The sequence below is a fragment of the Myotis lucifugus genome, unplaced genomic scaffold, assembly GCF_000147115.1.
Source record: "Myotis lucifugus unplaced genomic scaffold, Myoluc2.0 scaffold_0, whole genome shotgun sequence".
NCBI classification, from domain to species: Eukaryota; Metazoa; Chordata; class Mammalia; order Chiroptera; family Vespertilionidae; genus Myotis; species Myotis lucifugus.
In genome coordinates this window covers 34,422,000-34,443,677 of record NW_005871048.1, presented here as the reverse complement: position 1 = coordinate 34,443,677, position 21,678 = coordinate 34,422,000, and the positions used below count along the sequence as shown (strand labels likewise).

The 21,678-nt window shown below is 35.0% G+C and overlaps 1 protein-coding gene across 6 annotated transcripts in view; it reads left to right on the top strand.

Annotated features, from left to right (window-relative positions):
* The window catches only part of ATG10 (autophagy related 10), a 182,258-nt gene that overhangs the window by 47,423 nt on the left and 113,157 nt on the right, over positions 1-21,678 (top strand). Inside the window, exon 2 of one of the 6 annotated variants that reach the window (XM_023750221.1) lies at positions 10,003-10,127. The exons of the other annotated variants lie outside the window; for them this stretch is intronic. Coding sequence (XP_023605989.1) covers positions 10,065-10,127 — 63 coding nt within the window. The 5' untranslated portion in view covers positions 10,003-10,064. The remainder of the gene's footprint in view (positions 1-10,002; positions 10,128-21,678) is intronic. 6 annotated transcript variants of the gene reach the window in all.

The following is a 21,678-nucleotide window of genomic DNA, read 5'->3' as shown; positions in this document are numbered from 1 at the left end:
TAAATATAATGGGGTGTCTTTTAGTTCTGGTTTTGGACAACAGGAGTTCTTATAGGTTAATCATATTAGAGGAGGCATTTATTGAGTGCAGTTAGTATGATTTACTTGTGATATTTGTGAGTTTGTGAAGTGACAAGCAGGATTATAGCAATTTTTGAACAAAATCTTTACCAGTAATCAAAAGAAATTTATAGCCTCAATTTAAAATCTTCTAAATATAAATGAGTATTTTCAACAGGAGACAACATAATCAACACTGATCCTTGGGATTTCTTATTATATGGAACTCTTATTTACTTAAATTGATATTGGTGCTAATGTGCGACTTTGTCAAATTATGATTTTTTGAATTTGAATTAAGTTATAATCATGTAACTGTAGTGAAAAACATTATTTAACAATTGGTTTGCTTTAACAGATATGAGCTGCTTATCCTTTCTACAGCCTTACTTATATAAATAAAATAATAATTTGAGAATGGAAGTGGGAACACAAGCTTTCTATGCCAAGTAGGCGATTTTTGATGAAAATTAGTCATTTAAAACTTGTATGTGTATATTATTGCGAAGTAACTGGAAACTTTAAAAATATTTTGTAAGATTCTAAATTAACTCACTGGCTAATGAGTAGAGTAGAGAAACAAGGTGTAAGTTTTTATTATGTTCAGAATTAAACCACTCAATAAAAGGAAACAGTGAGATGAATATTCAGCATGGGATTGATTGTTAATAATCAGTAGTAGAAATTATTAATAAATGCTTAGAAGAGGGAAACACCCAATAGCCTGTAGAATTATTTTTCTGTCTGATGTTGCTCTGCTTTTTCTTTTCATCTCTAACTTCTTCATTTATGAAATTCTGAATTATTTTCATAGAATAGTGATGGCTCAGCTTTTGTCTTCTTGGATACCCATACATATTTATTTTAAACTGGTCAATGCTTTTTTTTATACTATTGAAGTTCAGATTCTTCTGTCTGAAGTTAGATTACTGAAGTTCTATTTTTTTAAAACAGATGTCAGAGATGGGTATTGAGCATATACTACTTATTCATCATACTATCTTCATTACTTTAGAGCCTCAGGTTTCACCTTCAGATTATGTTTTTTTAAAAAAAAACTATGAAAATGATAGAGTCATAAAAATAGCAATGGTAATGATACTGTTGTAATAACCTACTGGAAAAAAAAGGATTTTTGTCCTAGGGCCTTGCAGGCCACTCACTGGGACCTTCCTTGGTCAGGGCAGGTAGAATATTATAGAGAGCCCTCAACCTATCATAAATTCCCCGAAGCAGAAAGCTGAGAAACTGTAACAAGAGATGATCTCAATTGCCAAAAGAACATATTCAGAGAATGATGATCTTCTGAGGTAACCAGGTCTTCAAATACACTCATTTGCCCTAAGGATTTTATTAAGTGGCTTCTAGGATGAGTTCTATTTTGTATGTCCAAAATAGACTCATATGTCAGAATAGTGGTTTTTTTTTAATAATGGACTAAATGACAAGCCACAGTTCTCAGTGTTAACAATTTATTTGTAAAGCAACTGCTATTTTTAGAAGCATGGGCATGTTGATAAATGTAAATGATGAGTAATAAGCATGATTACCCTTAGTATTTGAAAATGTAATTATTAAAACAATGTTAAAATACAAGAAAGTCTGTTATATTTTATGTGTGTAGAAACAAACAGAAGCATTTGTAGTCATCACTACTATCTATTGATTGATAGATGAATCTTATGCTGATAAATGGATTTTTAAAGAAAATAATTATTAATACAGCATACCCTAATTCCACTCTTGTGTTTTTCTTGAGGTATTATGGAAAGTTCAAAGACAAAGTAACATTTAATTTTATTTAATTTAGAGTATAAATATATTCCATAGAGTGTGTGGTGTGTGAGCGGGGAGAGTATAGGATATTTAAAAAACTATTCAGGTCTGATTAGGATTTGCAGTTCCAATAAGATTGTGAATTACTGCACTAGTAATATAGTACTATGCAAACTATATTGCTTTATTATATGACAAGTATTTGTTTACTTATTCTTAGAACACATCAGAAACCACATATAGAAATGTGGCACTAAAATGGTTTGAACTGCCTAATAAAATCTTAGGAGTCTTTAGTAGCGTAGTGTTCTGCTGTGAAGCCAAGAAGTCTTATATAGAGGCAGGGGCATATCACACTGAAACTTTTTTCTTCTCTAGGACCTGGGTACCTGAGTAATATCACTTTGCAAAATTCAGATATTGTATTAGGTTTATTGAGAACCTATAATCTAAATGGCCTTTTAAGGTTACTTCTACCTTTGAAAATTCTCTGTGCACTAGTCTCCTTGGCAGTGCAAAGAGAGTATTTTTTTTTTTTGAGAGAGAGAGAGAAATTGAGTTGAATCAGTCCAGATAGGTAATGAATTCTCTTTCTATTTATCAAGCTAGTACAAAACCATTTGTAAAGGCACCTGCCATAGCCATTATATTTTAATTCAGCAGTGACTTATAGCAGAAGGTTTCCTTTATGTGTAGTTCTAATATTGATGTGTTTTTTTAAATCAAAAGTAAGATCACTTCTAGAAGCAGATATGGACTTGAGAGAACACTGAGCTGACATTTCTATATGACAATCTGGCTTCCAATTCAGAATGCTTATGTCTAGTTGTAAAGGTCTAACAGGAACCAATTGTTTCTGAGGAAGGACAGCGCACTATTGAAAGTGTTCTGATTATATATTCCTCCCATTTTTTAATGAGTTTAAGATGCTTTCCAGGATATAGCTTTTAAAAAACATTTAATGAATTGATTGGGGGTTTTAAACTTTATGTGGTCTTTTTTCATGGAGAACTGCTGAGCCTGCTTGATTTATAATCAAATCTAAAATAAGTGAAACCGAGCCACTATTTAATACTTCTTTCACTCTTTGAGTTTTGTGTTTGGTGTGTTTTTTAAGTCAGTGGAAACTCCATAATGTTGGAAGGGATATATTGCTTGGAATACATTGCAATGAGATTTGATCTAACAAAAGATTAGATAGAATTTAAAATATTTGGGTTTTCAAATTATTTCATTAATTATAGCTAACATTCTTTTTCTTCCTTAGTTAAATTGTAAAGGTTCATTTAAAAAATATTTTCTGGAGTGAAAGAAATGTCTATTAGCATAATTTTCTATGCAGGGCTCAAAAACAGTCTTTGTCATATATTGTGAAAAAAATTGAATGTTAAAATGGAAATGTGGAATCTTGTGGTAAACTGCAATCTTCAGATGTTTAAAAGATTGTTGATTTGTTGTTGTTGCTTTTGCTTGAGTGAAATTTGCTCCTTGTCAGGATTTTTTAAGCTGTCAGATAAAAACTATCAGATAGAATACTATTTTACTACAATTCCATACATGTAGATTGCTGCTTACATAATAGGACCCATATAGCACCCCATATTTCCTCCAATAATACCTAAAATATAGCCTGTCTTTAAAATGCAGATGAGTTATTTACAGGGAGAGAACAAAACATTTTTAAACAGGAGTAGTGATTCAGAACCAACCACTGGACGCCAAGCACTGACCTGATTAGATCACTCTGATCACCACTGTGTCCTTAGCATTTCTCAGTGCCTGGCATATAAATGCCAGAAACTAATATAGCCTGTATCTTGGGTTCTCTGGATTGGAAATACCTAGAATTTCCCTTCTCCCCAAATACCTTAACTAAAAGTCAGCGGTTAGAATAAATATTTTATTGTTATCAATTTATTATCCATTAATTAAATGGTATTCAGTAAATGAAGTGGCTAGGAGTATTTGTTAAAGTTTATTTCTAATTTATGTGCCTACACGTGAATAATAATTTTATCTTTAAGTAAACGAAAATAACCAAGTTTTAAACTGTTAAAGGTTTTCAAAGTGAAAAGCTAAAGGGAAAAACTCTATGAAGGAGGCATCAAAGTGTTGTTTTTGATTGCAGAAATAAAAATAATGGCAACGTCAATAATGTTCTTCCATATGGTCCTTGCAAATTTGCTGTTTTAGAGGCGTTCTTCATTCTTAGCAAACTGTTAGTCTCATGTATTTGTGGGAGATTTAATGTATATGCATTGAGAGAACTTACATCTAGTTCTAGCTAACCTCAAAGGAGCCTTAGGATAGAAATTACAGGTTTGTCTCAGCTATTGTTTAGAATGGATTGAAAAGAGGGGAACGGCTATCAAGCTGGCAGCATTACTTACGTAAAGAACATCTGGACGGGAGCTTGAAAGAATTCCATCTTTGACCAGTCTGCCAGAAAGCACAGCAGCCTGGTCTATTAAACTGGTCGCTATGCTCTGCTTGCTTGACCCTACCTTATTTTGAAGGAAAAGAAAAGTAGTTGTAAAAAAAAGTAGTTGTAATCTGAAAGTACAAGACAGTTTGGATGAGATTGTTAAAATGATTGTTGACTAATTTGAAGTGATATTATTAAATGCTCCCTTTTCAACAATTATTTGTGAAATAGCCTAACCTTAGTCACCCTTAGGTTTGTTAGATGTGAAACAAAAGAGAAAAATCACAATGATGATCTCAAACTCTAAAATCTTTCTCTCTGTCTATACCTCCTTATTTTCAACTATTTTAAACCCCTGTCTGAACATGCTCTGTACATTCTTTTTGTCTCAAGACCCTCAATGACACAAGTTCCTTTTGCCTTCTTACTTAGCCTTGACTTTAGCTTTCTTGGTAATGCCCACAACACGGTGGTTCCATGCCTTGCTCTTGGCCCTATTCGTTCATTCATGCCAACCTATATCAACACTTCTCAATTTTCTTCTATAATTCTATCTCTCTTCTTTCCTTCTCTACCTGATTTCTTGAATAAGTAACCTTCACTCTTTTGTCACTCATTCCAACTTCAACTCTTTCTTTTGACTTTTACCAAAATCAAGCTATGAACATTGCTCCCATTTAAGTTACCAGTTACCTTATAATCACCACATTTAGTGTCTTCATCCTTCTTGACCACATTGCAACATTTGACTAAGCCCTTTCTTCTTTAAATTCTCTCTTTTTTGGTCTCTGTAACACTGGTGACAATGAATTCTTTTTATTATCCCTTTCTAACAGGTTATTTTCACTACTATTCTTTGGCAGTAGTTCCAACATCTTCCCTAAATCAGAGTGCTTGGGAAGTGTTGAAAGTCAACCCAGGCAAACCAAGGTGAATCCAGAGGCAGGAGTGGGGCTGAAAATGAAAAACGAAGTTAACAGTAATGACTTTAAAGCTAATCAGAGGATATATGGCAGTTACCTCAAATAAAGTTGAAGTGCCCTAGCTTTCCAGTTTGACAGCTGGTATTTTAAGTCAGAATGACTTAAAAACATGGAATTTGGCAACAAGAAACTCCAGGGCTTGGGAAGGATTCTATCTGCATATTTGACTGCCTTATGAACCTGTCACTCAATCTTAATTTCTACAGTTACTCTCAGTACTTAGGAGAGGCTGTAGCACATTCTGGTTATTCTTCAGGTGGGAAACCAACTTCTAAAAATGTTTCTCTACATCATACTCATTTGGTGACACAGAGTACTGGGATTAGCCTGCAAGAAGGAGTCTAGTACCTTTTACCATATATTCCATTTTGGGTTGTTGAGTGTGGCTGTAGGGGGTATGATGACGAGTATAGAAAGTGGCGGGGAGACGCCAGCGTGCTTTTGCCCAAAGGAAAGGAATTTCAGGTGGAATGTGAGAGTCTTACGTTATGACTTCAGATTGCTCAGAGGAGTAGTTGGAGTTTTTAGCGTGGTTTGTCCACATCTCCTGTTCTGGGGGTAGTAGGCTGGTTGTGTTAGGGCATTAGACTGATTGCTGGTGTGTTGTTAGGTCCCTGAATCTGGGATTTTCATTCAATTTAGTAGGGAGTACTGAGAGTAAGAGACAGACCAAGTCAGAACCCATTAAGGAAAACTGAGATTTAAACACCAGGAATTCAAGTACAAAACACTAATCCAAAGTAGAGGGAATGATGGTGTCATGGGTTTGAAGCTGGGCAGAGATAAGACTGCAGTGAAGTTTAGGTGGGGGGAAAGGGGGGGGGGGATTCCTGAAAGGGCTTCCCCAACCCCTTTTAAAGCAAGGGGTTTTCAACCTTTGGCTGCACATTAGAATCACCTGGGAATCTTTTTAAAATCCTGATTTCTGGGCCTCATCCTCTGGAAATTCTGTTTCTTTGTTATGGGGTGGGGCCACAACATTAGTAACAAAGAAACAAAATTTCCGGAGGATGAGGCCCAGAAATCAGGATTTTAAAAAGATTCCCAGGTGATTCTAATGTGCAGCCAAGGTTGAGAACCACTGCTCTAGAGAGTGTGCTGATCTTCCTTGCCATTTATGGATGCATGGTATTCACCTGTGTCATACAGGTCTAAAGAGTTAGGCAGAGCTGAGAGATCGTGTGACGATGTGGCTAGGAGAACCAGATGGGGGTCTATAGTTTGCATGCTTTTTTCTGGCCCTGGTCCTTGTCTGTATATTTCTTGTTTTAGTCTCTTGCTTGTTAGAGGGTATCTTGTGAGTCTTTCTGGATAGTCTATGGCTGTTACAGGTATTGGCTTATAGCGTGGGTTATTTATAGCTTTGCTCAGAGGCAGTGTACAGAGCTGAGGGAAGCTATAGTGTCTAGTGTAACATCTCCCCTCATAAACTGCTGGTTCCTTGAGTGTAGGATCCATCGTTTATTTATCTCTGTAGCACTTTCTCAGGGAATTATTTTTAATGAATGACATACCAAAAGAAGAATTATAAAGAAAAATTTAGTTGTAGTCTATAGAAGAGTTTTTGTGAAGATATCCATTGTAGCATTATTACTCTACCATAAGCATTTTATGAAATAATGAAGAAAAAGACGAGAACATACTGCTCTGAAATCTGTTGTTTGTAGAAGCTCTAAGGTATATTATCCCAAAGGACCAAAAGTATCATATTTGACAGGAGATCTTTTTCAAGACAAGTTTACCAGTTTCCACACTGGAACTTTTACATATGAGATGATTGGTAGTTTAGTGTTCTTTTTAAAAATAATAAACAAACGAATGTTTCAGGAAACCTGTGATAGACTGAATCAGATGGAACTGATTTAATGTTATGGATAATTACATAATTAGTGCTGTAAAAAATAAACCGTACTTTCTACTTGATGGACTGGAGCTGCTGAGAAGGAGGTGTATAATTATACAATCAGCATCCTCCTCCTATGCTGATTCTAGATAATCCTTTTTCTGCCTTGTCTGCGACAGGGCTTCCTGTCTTGTGCCTCCTGATGTTATTTAAGTGAGCAGAGTTGAGCACTGAGTAGTGTCTAGTCCCTTGATAAGTCTCTCCATGATCTGGTTCTGTGTGAGAGCACCCTCTGAGACCAGTGGCTTTTAAACATTTTTCTATAAACCAACAATAAGAAATTCATTTTACATCAGGACCCAGTACACACCATATGCAAGGTTCATGAAACAATTCTTATTCTTTCTGATCTACTGCTCTTTTTTTTTTTTTTTTTTAATGCTGGTTGAGACCCACCAATTGATTTCAGAGCCTGTTAATGGTTCGTTACTGAGATTTAGAAAATATTACTTAGACCTTTGGTGATTGCTAACATCAGTAGAAGGGATTCAGAGAGTAGTATAATGGGGCTTCTGTGGGCTTTGGGTACCAGCTGGTGGGCCATGGTTGAAAGAGCAAGGGCTTTGGAGTTGGGCAAATTTGGTTCTACATTTCTACTTTTCCTCATTTTAACACATTAACATGTACTTTGAACATGTTACTGAACCTCTTTGAGCCTCAAATCCCTCATCTGTAAACTTGGGTCCCAAATACTTAAGGGAGTGAGGAGGTGGGGAATTGGGGGGCTGTCAAGAAGGGGGGTTTATATATGCATTAAATGATATCATGGAACAAAACACCCGGTCAGTGCTGTGAAAGTAAAACACATAATGCGGTAGGCACTTTATAAAGTTTATATTGCTTTCCCCATTCTTTTTTCCACATCAAACTCTTCAACAAATAAAAAGGTGTGGTAGCAATCCCTGCCTTACAGGGTGGTTATAAGGATCAAATAGGACAATGGGAGCCAAGGATTAACAAATGTTAATTTTTATTAGTGCCACCGTAAGGCAGCTTTACTGTTTTAGAATAAATCTTTGTGCAAGTGGGATAGAGTCCTACAATAGTTAAGTGACAGCACTAGAAAACAAAACTGGTTCTGAAATTTTGTACTGTGACTCTAGTAGCAAGGATTGTTTTGAGATATAGTGGAACTGTATGTTGATTGGAGAGCTGCTATCAAAACTGCCGAAGGATGATTTATAGTGCCTATTATAAATTACTCTACACGAGTTGTTCCATATTGCATTATGTATAGAATTTAAAGAAACTTCAAAATTATTCAACAATGGCTTTTGCTTCAAGACCTGGGAAATGAACATCAGAAGACAATTAATTACCTATTATATTATTTCTGCCGTTTCCTTTACCATAACTGGAATGCAGTATAATACTTTAATTGTGAGACTTAGAAAAATGTAACCTCCGGCTCACAGCTTGAAATCTCAGGAGGGGGCAGAATTTTCATTGTGCATTTTTATAAAAACACCTTCCTTTCTTTAAATGTGTCATTGTTTTCATTACTTCTGAACCAGTTCATGATTTTGAAATGCTATTCACTTTCCTGCTTGGAAGGAAAATTTTTGGGTTTGATGCTGTCTGTGCTTCTCTCTTCCATTTGTCTTTTCTCTGGGATTCTACTGATATTGTGATTATTTAGTGGTAACCTGGGCTTTGTTGGTCATGGGGAAGGGTCATAAATCAGCCAAGGCAACTATGCAGCATTGACAGCTACAGAGCATCTTTTCCATAGTTCTTATTCTCCACAGCATCCCGTCTCTGGTTGCTTTGAAATGTTTCAGTCTCACATTGGGCCTATGTTGGTTGATTTCTATGCCATTTCTATATTTCCAGTCCCTTAACTGGTGTTTAGAAATCACCTAACACTTTATGTTAAGTTCAAATTGCACTTACATTCAGGGTAAAAGGCCTGGCTCCTTTAAGACAGAAGCACCTTTTTCTCTGCCAGAAAGCTCATTGTGAAACTGAAGGGCTTAACCAAAAAGGGCTTCAATGTAAATTGAATATTGGTAGAGAAGGGAGGTTAATTGGCCTTAGTAACTTGGTTGCTAAGGAAGCATTTTCCTGATTGGGAGGACACTCCCCTGGGTTCTCTGCAGCTTCTTGTGGACCTAAGATGCTTTGTTTTATTCTTGCTTTCTGTTTCTGAGTTGGAAGAGGAGAACAGAAAGCTATCATAGGAATGAAAAGCTGTGGGAAGCAGATGGTTGCTCTCTCTTAGCTACAGAAAGGGAGAGCTAAATTCTGACTAGTAACAAGCCAATGCCAACAAAGACTCTGTATAAGGCAGACAGTTGGAAAATACCATGAGGGCAAGATATAAAGAGCTTGTATAGGAAGACAGAGAGAGGTTATATACTAGGAGTTTTCAGTGCCTGAAAACATGTGAGAGAAATTAAAGGTATTTAGAGTGGACATCCAACATCCATGTTAACTAATGGGGTTAAATGTTTTCAATACGACTGGGTTTATTCAGAGAAGATATTTGGCTTGTATTTAGTTGTTTGCATTTTGAAGGTTTTGTACTGTATTGTATATTAAATTTAGTAGATTTAGAATTTGTTAATATATAATTATTTAAATAAAGAATGTTTAGTTATAAACATCTCTTTATGTGATTGTATAGCTCATTGCTTAGCAGTAATAACAGTAACTTTAGTGTAAATAAATTACAAATTTTTTCATTGAAATATTTTTTTCAAAACAAAAATGTCTTTGAATATTGACTATCTGTATATGCTAAGCTCTCTGGTTATATTTTATGTAATTTGTGAAGTATTATTTCTGCATACTAAATGATACTCCACTGGTCTCAGGAAGTTAATGCCCATATTTTGCTTAATTTTATTTTTAAGTCACTGCTTCATTCAACAAATATTTTTGAGTCTCTGTTGAACATCAGGCACTGTGTTAAAGGATGCCAGAAGGAATGAAACACTCCCCTGTCACTACAGGAAGTAGTGACATAATTCTCAAAAAGGTTTGGAAAATGAACATTATTTGCTGGCATTTTATGACCTGTTCTATATTTCCAATGTTTTCTTCATAATTAGTATTGAATATTATTGTTTATACTGAGTATATTATTTATAGTTTTTTGTAACACTGTGAAATTCTCTTTTTAATAATTTTTTATTTTTCATGTACAGTTGACATACAATATTATATTAGTTTCAGGTGTACAACATAGTGATTAGACATTTATATAACTTATGAAGTGATCACCCTGATAAGTCCAGTACCCATCTGATACCATACATAGTTATTACAATATTATTGATTATATTCCCTATGCTGTACTTTATATCCCCATAACTGTTTTTGTAACTGGCAATTTGCACATCTTAATTCCTTTATTTTTCTCACCCATCCTCCCACATCCCCTCCCATCTGGCAACCATCAGTTTGTTCTATGCATCTTATGAGTATGTTTCTGTTTGTTCATTTATATTATCAGATTTCACATATAAGTGAAATCATATGGTATTTGTCTTTCTTTGTCCATTTCACTTAGCATAATACCCTCTAGGTTCTTCCATGATGTTGCAAATGGCAAGATTTCACTCTTTTTTATGGCTGAGTAACACTCCATTGTATATAAGTACCACAACTTCTTCACTCATTTAATTGCTTCCATATCTTCACTATTGTAAATAATGCTGCAGTAAATATAGGGGTACATATATAGTATTTTGAGTTTCTTTGGATAAGAACCCAGAAGTGCAATTTGCTGGTCCTTCCTTGTCTCTTGTTATAGCCTTTGTTTTAAAATCTTTGTCTAGTACCCGTATTACTACCCCAGCATTTTTTATTTCCGTTTACATTAACTTTCCTTTTCTGTTCCTTTTCTTTATTCTGTGTGTGTGTAAAATTTTTTTAAACAGTATTATTTGGATCATTTTTATGGGAAGATACTTAAAGAGATACCTAGAATTCTTTGGCTTCTCCTATAATGCTAGAGTGTCCTTGGAGGAGGCACAAGTAACCTCTTTGGAATTTACCTTTGGTTCTTAGGGCCATATAGTTCTTGTGTGTGAATGTGGCTGGAGGATCTTAGAGAAAAAGCAAAATGTGATACTTTTGAAAAGGGCCTCTGATTATAATATTCTCAGAGAAGCTAGTTTAACATGGAGGTACTTGAGTATAATCAGAAGGCTTAGTAAATCAGAGATGAATCTTACACCAGAAGGCTAGACAAGATTGTCAAGTAAAAAACATTGATAAAATATAGACTAAATTGGAATACCACACTAGTATAGTAATAGAATAATATATTAAATTTATATGAAGAGTACTCAATGGTCCTCTTCCCTTTTTAATGTGAGGTGCAGGTACATTTTGATAGTTTAAAAACATTTTTTTCTAAGTCTACATTTTTTTCAGATTTATTTAATTCTAATTTATTAATTCTAATCTTGCTACACAATCCATTGGTTTAGGCTTTTAACAGCCTTTGTAACTTGTATTGTGTTTCAGAGCTCTGAGGTTTAGTGAATGAAAGGTGTCTTCAGGGAGAAAGTAGAGCAACAAATATGAGGTTCAGTGTTAAAAGGTAACCATTTTTAGCTTTTGAGCAGAATGATGAATAAATGGGAATAACTGGCATTTGTAAAAATAATATTTAGTGACTCTTTGGATGTCACATTTATTTTAACTCAGTATTCATTACTTTAGAATAAGTGTATTGCTTATTTTTTTGTAGCTGTGAAAGAGACCAAACTGAGCTGAGATTAAAAAAAAATTTTTTTTTAGAACTCAGCTGCTTCTATTAAGATGAAGCTAGCTAGTAAACTCATTAAGTAAGGACCCTAGGCAGTTCTCTAGTGCTGAGACTGAAAGCACAGTTTTGCAGGCATCTTTGCATCCCCGTCATGAATGACCTTGAAGGAAGCCAGCACTTCATAAAGCAAAATCCTCTCTGTGGCACTTCGTTCTGATTTGATTGATGCTTTAGAAGAAGCTGTAAGATTTTATTTTCTTTATAGTGCGGGGCATATACTCCTTATACTTCATAGATTTTGTACTTGTCTGGATATTTTGTTGGCAGGTTCTTATATGTTCTGGTCTTTCACTGGCTGCAGTACAAGTAAGCAGTGAAATCTCTCTCCTTTGATCAATTATTATTAGGGAGTAAGGTCTTGGTGCATTGAGATCATGGTTTTTAAGAATGGAAAAATACTGACTCTCTAACTTGAGTGTACTACAATAATTTTTCTTCCATCATAATCTTTTCCAGCATCTCAGGGGCCTGAAGGGTCTTTAATACTGAGGTTTTCTGATTTATATTATTCAGAGGTTATGCATTCCTGTCTAGCCATTATCCACGGTGCTTTCTTAGATTGATAGTTCCCTTCCTTTTCAGTTGTTTTACTTTAATGTGCAGTGACGGAGGTTTTTAGTATACATTTTTATATCCAAAGTAAAATACACCAGAAATCTTAGAAGATAGAAAGATTGTTTTACCTCTTTGGAGTACTCGGTCATTTCCTACATAAGAAGTTGTAAGTAAGGATTATATAAAGGTGCAACCATATTAAAAATGTTTAATAGCTACATATTTTAATGAAGAGTTGAATTGATTAAAATGTTTTATGTTACCATGTTACTGTTGTTAATAAGCCAATTATAATTTATAATATAAAATAATGGAATAAAGAGTGACAATAGAATTAAAAAAATAAAACCATGATAAACAACAATAGACAAATAAAATAGTAATAGCATTGACTGAAATTAAAAAATACATATTATGATCCTGTTCTACATGTGTGTGAATGATTGTTTTAAGTATGCATACTAGTTGTTTTTATATTGCCTTAAAACCACTGCAAAACGTAGAGGCTTTAAACAACAATATGGAGTTGGAGTCACATGATGGTCCAACTTGGGCTGGACATCCAAGATGGCTTTTTCACTCAAATATTTGGTACCTCAGTTGGGAGGACTGGAATAGTTGGGCCTGTTTCTACATGTCTTTTCTACATGGCTATCTTGGGCTTCTCCCAGTATGGCTATTTCAGGTAGTTGGACTTCTTAGCTGGTGACCTTCTCCCTTGGAGCACATAGTCCAAGAGACTCAGATGGCAGCTGTAGGACTTCTTATAACACTTCTTATAACATAGCCTTGGAAATCATGCAGCATCACTTCTTCCACATTCTCTTGGTCAAAAGTGGGTTTCAGGACCAGCCCAAATTCAAAGGCAGGAAACCATACAAGGATATAGTTTATTGTGGGGGGAAGGAGAGGTGAGGAGAAGGAAGAGAGGTTCTTTAAAAATTAGCTACCACAATCTGTAATATTCATTCATAATGTGTAATCACCATTTCACTGTATATTTGATAACATTTGTATCAGTATACTTCCAAAATTAAAATTCACAATAAGTAACAATATTTTGTTGCTAAAATATATTTTTATATGTCGATTAGTAAGCGTGTTAGTTGCAATGAGAAAAACAAAAAATAAGTGTCTTAGTGCTTTCATTTCTGTTTATGTTGAGTACATACTAGGAACAGGGTCATTAGAGAAAAGATATAGGGAATTATAAGACCCTGCCTTACAAGACTCAACATTTAAGCAAATGTTAGTTTTTGAGACAAGGTTTACACATCAAGGTTCAAATAGAAATGCATAGCAGTGACACAGAATTTCAAGGAAGGGAGAAATAAACATGGTCTGAAATGATTCAGTAAGTTTTCATAAAACTAGTAGAATTGAGGCTAAGCCAAGGACGGAAGAACGAATGAAATATGGGGTAAGTGAAAAGCCCAAGGATGATACAACCTGAATATGTGGAAGTTCTCAATGTATTGAAGAGTGCTGTGTGACAATGAAAATTATTATGAATGGGGCTTAGGGGTCTGTCCCCTGATGAATGGAACAGAACCATGAGGTATGGCTGGATTGTGGAGAGCTTTGGTAGATGGCCTATGTTGTTTTTCCCTGTTCAGCACTCATTTTCCACTTTTCTGATTAGGTTCTTTTATTATCTCTCAACTTACTCATCCGGTGAATATTTACTGAGCTTGTAATATACCTCAGACTGTTCTATATGCTGGAGATACAGTGGTGGATCTCACTGTCAAAGCCCTGCCCTCAGGAATCTTCCCCTATGGGAGTTGTTTTGGCGAAACAGTTAATTAAAGTACTCTGAGCACGTGACTAACCTGAGTGGCCCAGGGGTGGAAAATGACTGGAGTTGACTCGTTCTGATGGTGGTGCCCTGCAGAGTCTGTTAGTTCTTTTCATCCACATCCTAACAGCTAACATGTTCCTGTCTTTCCCCAGGCATAGTTGTTAAGTTTTTCCTTAAGTTCTAGCAACTACCACCCATCCTTTTAATAAATTCCTTTTTGCTTAACTTAGCGCCAGCATTTTAGAGTTTTATTGCTTGCAGCCAGTGAACCTTAAGACAGTATTATATGCCTAGTCTCTTCCTAAGGGATGTGAACTATGTCATGTAATCAGTAAGACACTGTTGGCAGTTTCTGAACACAGAGAGTTATTTGTAAGAAGATTTGCAGCTATCTCGATAGGTTAGAATAGGGAGTGATTACAGTTAGACTGACCAATTAAAAGGCTGTTGAAATATCCTGGTATATAGGACTGAGGTGTAAATTAGGGTGATTGCAGGAGTAGAAAGAAGTGATGGGGAATAGCAGGGCTGGGATTAGGGGGAATCAAGAGAGGTGTACTCACCTATAATGAGTACTTTAAATTTTGTGTCTTGTGTACCTTTTTTACGTTATCCTGGGCATGATATTTGCAGGCATTAAAAGGCATACATATCAGAAAGGAAGAAATAAAACTGTCTGTATTTATAGACAACATGGCATGATTTTTTATGTAGAAAATTCTAAGAAATCTATTTACAAATTCTTGAGCTAATAAGTGAGTTTATCTAGGTCACAGGATACAAGATAAACATACATAAATCAATTTTATTTCTATATACTAGCAATGAACCCATGGACAATGACATTACAATGATCACTTACAGTTGCTCAAAAGAAACTGAAAATACTTAAGTGTCAATCTAATAAAATGTGCATAGGACTTGTATGCTGAAAATTACATAACCCTCATAAAAGAAATAAAAAAGAAAATCTCAGTAAATGGAGAGATGTATTCCCTTTATTTGTTCATGGATTGGAAGATTCAACATAGCAATGATATCTATTCTCTCTAAATTGGTATATAGATTTATACAATTCCTGTCAAATTCCAGCAAGATTTATTATAGATATAGGCAATATTGTCCTAAGATTTATATGAAAAGGCAAAGCAACTAGAATAGCCAGGCCAGTTTTTTTTAAAGGTACAGAGGGAGCAATCAGTCTAGCTAATTTCAAGACTTACTATGTAGTTATAGTAACCAAGACTGTGTGGGCATTAGTGGAGGATAGACATGTAGAGCAATGAAATAGAATAGAGAACCCAGAAATGGATCCACATAAATATGTCCAACTTATTTTTTTAAATAATCACATGAGGATATGTTATTGCTGAGAGAGAGAGAGAGAGAGAGAGAGAGAGAGAGAGAGAGAGAGAGAGAGAGAGAGAGAGAAACATCTATTGGTTGCCTCCCGTACATGCCTTGATGAGGACCATACCTGAAACCTAGGTATGTCTTCCTACCAGGCATCCAACCTGCAATCCACAACCTTTTGGTGTACAGACAACACACTAACCAACTGAGCCACCTGGCTAGGGTGGTCCAACTTACTTGTGAAAAAAGCACAAAACAATTAAATTGAGGAAAGATAGCCATTTCAATAAATGGTGATGAACCATTGGACATCCATCGCCAAAAAATGAACCCTGACCTCTAAGATCCACACCTCATATAAAAGTTAATTCAAAATGAATCATGGTCTTGAAGGTAAAATCTAAAACCATAAAGCTTTTAGGAATAAAATAAAAGAGAATCTTTGAGATACAGAACTAGGCAAAGAATGCTTCGACTTGGAACCAGAAGAATGAGGCATAAACGTCAAAATTAGTAACTTGGACTTCCTCAAACTTAAAAACTTTTGCTCTGACGAAGATTTAGTTAAGAGGATGAAAAGAAAAGTCAGAGTGGGAGAAAGTATTTACAAACCAGATAATGGACAAAAGACTACTATTGAGAATATATAAAGAAGTTTCAAAATTTAACAGTCCAGTAAAAATAGGTAAAAGACATGAAGAGTCACCAGTGAGGATATACAGATGGAAATCACATGAAAATATGTTTAATATTATTAGTCTTTAGAAAAATGCAAATTAAAATCACAGCAAGATATCAATACACACCTGTCAAAATGCTAAAATAATAATAATTTTAAAAACCAGTTTTAATACCAAATACTGGCAAGGAATTAGAGAAATGGAATCACTCATATGTTCCTGTTTGGTATAATGATATAAGCACTCTGGAATAAAATTGTCAGTTTTTGTTTTTTTTTTAAACTAAACATGCAGCGACCATATGACCCAGAAATTACACTCAGGTATTTATCTCAGAGAAATGAAAATGTATGCTCATACAAAGACCTATATACAAAATTTTGCAGAAGTTTTATTTATAATAACCCCAAACTGGAAACAAACCAGAGATCCTTCAATGAATGAATGGCTAAACAAATTATGGCACATCTGTGCTATGGAATACTATTTAGCAATAAAAATAAAAGTGATGATATACACAACAACCTGGATGAATCACCAGAGAACTGTGCTGAGTGAATAAAGCCAGTCCCAAAAGGTTATGTAACATGATTTCATTTATGTAAAATTCTTAGTGATAAAAGTATAGATTAGAAAAGAGATTACTTGTTGCCAGGGTTAAGGAGAGGGAGGGGGTGTCTATAAAAGGGATCTTTGTGATGATGGGAATGCTCTGTATCTTGATTGTATCAATGTCAATATCCTTGTTTTAATTTTGCACTATAGTTTTGCAAGATGTAACCATTGGGAAAAGTTGGGTAAAGGATGTGCTTTCTGTAGTTCTTACAAACATGTGTATCTTACATGTGTGTCTATAATTATCTCAAGATTAGAAGTTTAATTAAAAAATTATTTTAGATTTCAAAGCCAGTAACCAGGAGAATGAAGGTGTTTTTAAATGTAATTAGGCACTTTTTCAGTGCAGGTGATTGAAACAATCTATTAGAAAAATCCAATGAAAGAACAAATTAACACAGATGTGAAGTTCAATAAGCTCTTAAACATCTAGAGATTTTTGTATATTTTAGAAAGAGAAAACATGGATTGAAATGAATCTCTAATTGATGTGATTTCAGATAACATGACCAACCAAATCAAGTGGAGCAGTTCTATCAGTGCAGGATATTTTTTGGAGAGGGAATAACGTGTGGACAGGCTGTCCTTTCTAGAGGTTCCATTTAGAAGTCAGGTGTGTTTTTTGTTTTGTTTTGGGTTTGTTTGTTTTTTTTCTCTTTCTGCCTTTTTAAGGTTTTTTTTTCCTTCCTCAAATTCAATGGCTTCCATGGCAGTCATAAGAGAAAATTTGACAGTGGAGTAGAGCTAAAAGGAAGCAACTCAAGAGTGATCATTTGGCCGAAACCGGTTTGTCTCAGTGGATAGAGCGTCGGCCTGCGGACTGAAGGGTCCTGGGTTCGATTCCGGTCAAGGGCATGTACCTTGGTTGCGGGCACATCCCCAGTGGGAGATGTGCAGGAGGCAGCTGGTCGATGTTTCTCTCTCATCGATGTTTCTAACTCTCTATCTCTCTCCCTTCCTCTCTGTAAAAATCAATAAAATATATATATAAAAAAAAGAGTGATCATTTGAGTAAAAGTAGCATTCAAAACAATGGATTTATTAAATGTCATTTGGATGGATAACCTTATAACTTTGACTTGAATTTAGGAGTTGGCTTTTTCCTTTAACATTGTTAGCATGCTTTGTTGGTAGGAACATATGATTTAATCTTGTTATTATAATAATTTCCATAAAATGTCTCCTTACTCCCAGATTTCACGTTATGGGACTGAGAAACTCCCAGGAGACTGCATGTTGACAATGCTCTACCTGGAATTTAGTGAGATCTATTTTCCCCCATATTTCTGTAAAGTGGAAAAAATTGACTTGAATTTTAACTCATATTTATTAGATTGCAGTGAAGCCTTCTCAACTTCTCAGTTTTCAGTTGGATTAGTGCTGACTTAAGGTCATTTGGTTAATACATAGTCAGGGAGCTGTAGAAACCACATTACAAGACCAGGGTTAATTAGTACCAGTAAAATCATATTACAGTGAATATAATACTAAAAAGCATTCTGAATAAGACTATTTCCATGACAAAATGTTGGAAAACACATGTTTCTGATTTTCTTCTTGAAATGTAAAAAATAATTTGTAATAAAGAATGCAAATACATACGTAACATGGAAATATGGAATTTTTATAAAAGTACTACTCATTTGGTTTAATAGCTTCTGTATTTGAAAGTGGATTTGAACATTTTTCTATTGGATTTGTCCCATGAAAATGTCCTCAAAATTTAGAATATAGTAAAAGTAGCATTCAGAGCAATGGGTGGTTATTTATTAAATGTTATTTGGATAACCAGATAACTATTTGGAAAAACAAGCTTTGATACCATTTTCATAATTTACTGGTATGCCTAAACAAATTAAACTACTAAATGTACAAATTCAAGTATAGAAGCATTAGAAAGAAATATAGGTTTATATTTTAAAAATATGAAGTGGCAAGGGCTTTCTACACAAAACACTAATAATAAAAAAAGTATGTATCTCATATGTATTGGTATTAAAACACTGTCTCAAAACTTAGTGGTTTAAAACAACAGTGACTTATTATTTCTTAAGAGTTTTTACATTGGTTAAGCAGTACTTCCTTGGGTCTCATCTGGACTCATCTGTGAGGCTGCTTTTAGCTGATGAATTGGCCAGAGCTGAGGGGTCTAAGAGCCTGTGACCTCTCCCTCCCTGTTGGGTCTTATTCAGTTGTTTAGCCTACGTTTCTTTAATTTACATGGTGGCTGGGTCCTGAGAGAGTGAAGGCAAAACCCAAAAGGCTATTGGAAGCCTAGGCTCCAGAGCTCATACTCACTTCTATTCCATTTTATTGATCAAAATAAATTGCAAGTTCAACCAGATATAAGGGGGTAAATAGACTCTGTTTCTCAAGCAGTGATATCACATTGCAGAGGGACACAGGCATAGTGAGACGATTCACTAGTGAGACGATTCACTGGGAAGCAGTATCATAATGCTCTCCCTCAGTATCTCTTGCTGTCTAAACACTCTGCCTGAAAACAGGAACCAAGTAGATTCGGAAAAAGTTTTAGGTAAATCCCTTATTCTCTGAGCCTTTGTTATTCACTATATCACGTGGCAACCTCCATCTCTGAATTTGTCAACCATATTTGCACTATCCTAACTCACAAATATTTGCACTATCCTAACTCACAAATGAAATAGATTAATCACTGGCTTTACTTTTGGATTATCATGTAGTTTTCTTCAGGCTCCTTGTTCTTGGGGTATATTGAGCTTCTTGTATATATGGGTTTATAAACTTCTAAATATTTATTTGTCTTCCCCTCTTTTGGGAACTTATATTAGGCTGCTTGAAGTGCCCCCACAGCTCACTGATGTCTGTTCATTTCTTTATTTAGTCTTTCTTTTCTCTATTCCATTTTGGATAGTTTGATTGCTATGTCTTCAGGTTTACCAGTTTTTTCTTCTGCAATGTTTAATCTTTCTCAGACTTTATAGTTTTCATCTTTAGAAGTTTCGTTTGGGTCCTTTCTTAATATCTTCAGTGTCTCTACTTAACATGTTCAACCTTTCCTCTGTCTCACAGAATGACAAATGCTGGCCTAGGAGCCAAATCTGGGCCACCAGATTTGTATTGTAAATAAGTTGTATTGGAACACAGCCAGACCCTATTTGTTAACACTGTTTATGGCTGCTTTTTGTATTATAATGGCTGAGTTGAGTACATTAGTTGTTACAGAGATTGTATGATCTGGAAAACCTAAATTATGTACTATCTGGCCCTTTACAGAAAAAAAAATGCTGAGTCCTGGTCTTCTTGAGCATATGGAATACCTTTATAATAACTGTTTTACAGTGTTTATCAATGAATTCTATCATTGGTGTCATTTCTGGGTCAGTTTCAATTAATTGATTTTTTCAATGCATTGTGACTTATATTTTTCTGCTACTTTGCATGCCTTAAAAAAAAGTTATATTCGGCCTGTGGACTGAAGGGTCCCAGATTCAATTCTGGTCAAGGTACATGCCCGGATTGCAGGCTGAGTCCCCAGTAGGGGACATGCAGGAGGCAGCCGATCAATGATTCTCTCTCATCATTGATGTTTCTATCTCTCTTTTCCTCTCCCTTCCTCTCTGAAATCAATAAAAATATGTTTTAAAAAAGTTTTATTAGATGCCAGACATTGGTGGATTTTACCATGTTGGGTGTTGGATAGTTTTGTATTCCTATTAATATATTGAATTTTGTTCTATGATTCTGAGCTAGGTTATCTGGAAACATTCTTTTCAAGTCTTATTGATAAGCCTTATTAGGTAGGACCAGAGCAGCCTTTTGATTAGGGCTAATTTTGCCCCATTAATGAGGTAAATATCCTCTGAGGACTTTATCCAATGCCCCATGAATTATGACTGGTAGAAATCCAAACTATTATCAGCCCTATTCAAGTTGTCAGCTCAAATTCTTTTGGATGGTTTCCTCAAATTCTTTTGGATGGTTCTTTTCTTGACCTGAGTTTTTTTCTCATACGTATGAGCTAATCCACATACAGCTGAAGATGTGAGGGACTTCTTTTTCTTGTGGCTCTCCCTTCTGTAATCCTTTGTTCTGTAAACTCTTTACTGTCTTGGCCTCCCTGGATTCCCAGTTCCATCAACTCTGGAAACCTAATGGGTTTGGTCTATGTCATGCTTCTCTGAACTGTGGCCTGAAAGCTCTCTCTAGGCAATAAGCTAGGACAATCTTAGGGCTTATTTTGTTTCTTTTCTATATCCCAGGGATCACTATCTTTTGCTGCTTGATGTTCAATGTCTTAAAAAATCATTTTTCACATATTTTGTCCAGTTTTTTAGTTGTTTCAGTTGGTGAAATAAATCTCTTCACTGTTACTTCCTCTTGACTAGAAGTAGTTTTTCAGAAGCCTAATACTTTAGATGGCAAGGGATATTTATATTTTACTATATTAAAATAAATAAAAATACTATAAACCCCCTGTAAACAAAGTTGGAAGACAAATGACAAACTAGAAAAAAGTATTTGTAATTATTTGTACCTTACAATGGATTAGTAGCTCCATTATATAAGTAGGTCTTATAAATCAATAAGAAAAGTAAACATCCCAATAGGAAAATGGGAAAGTAGTTTTGTTAATCTGTGTTTATTTTTTTCTTTTGTTAGTAGGCAGTTGGCAAAAGAAGAAATTAAAATGACCAATAAAAACATGAAAAGATTTTCTGTCTCAGTGCTAATAAGAGAGATACTAGTTGAAATGACTAAGAGA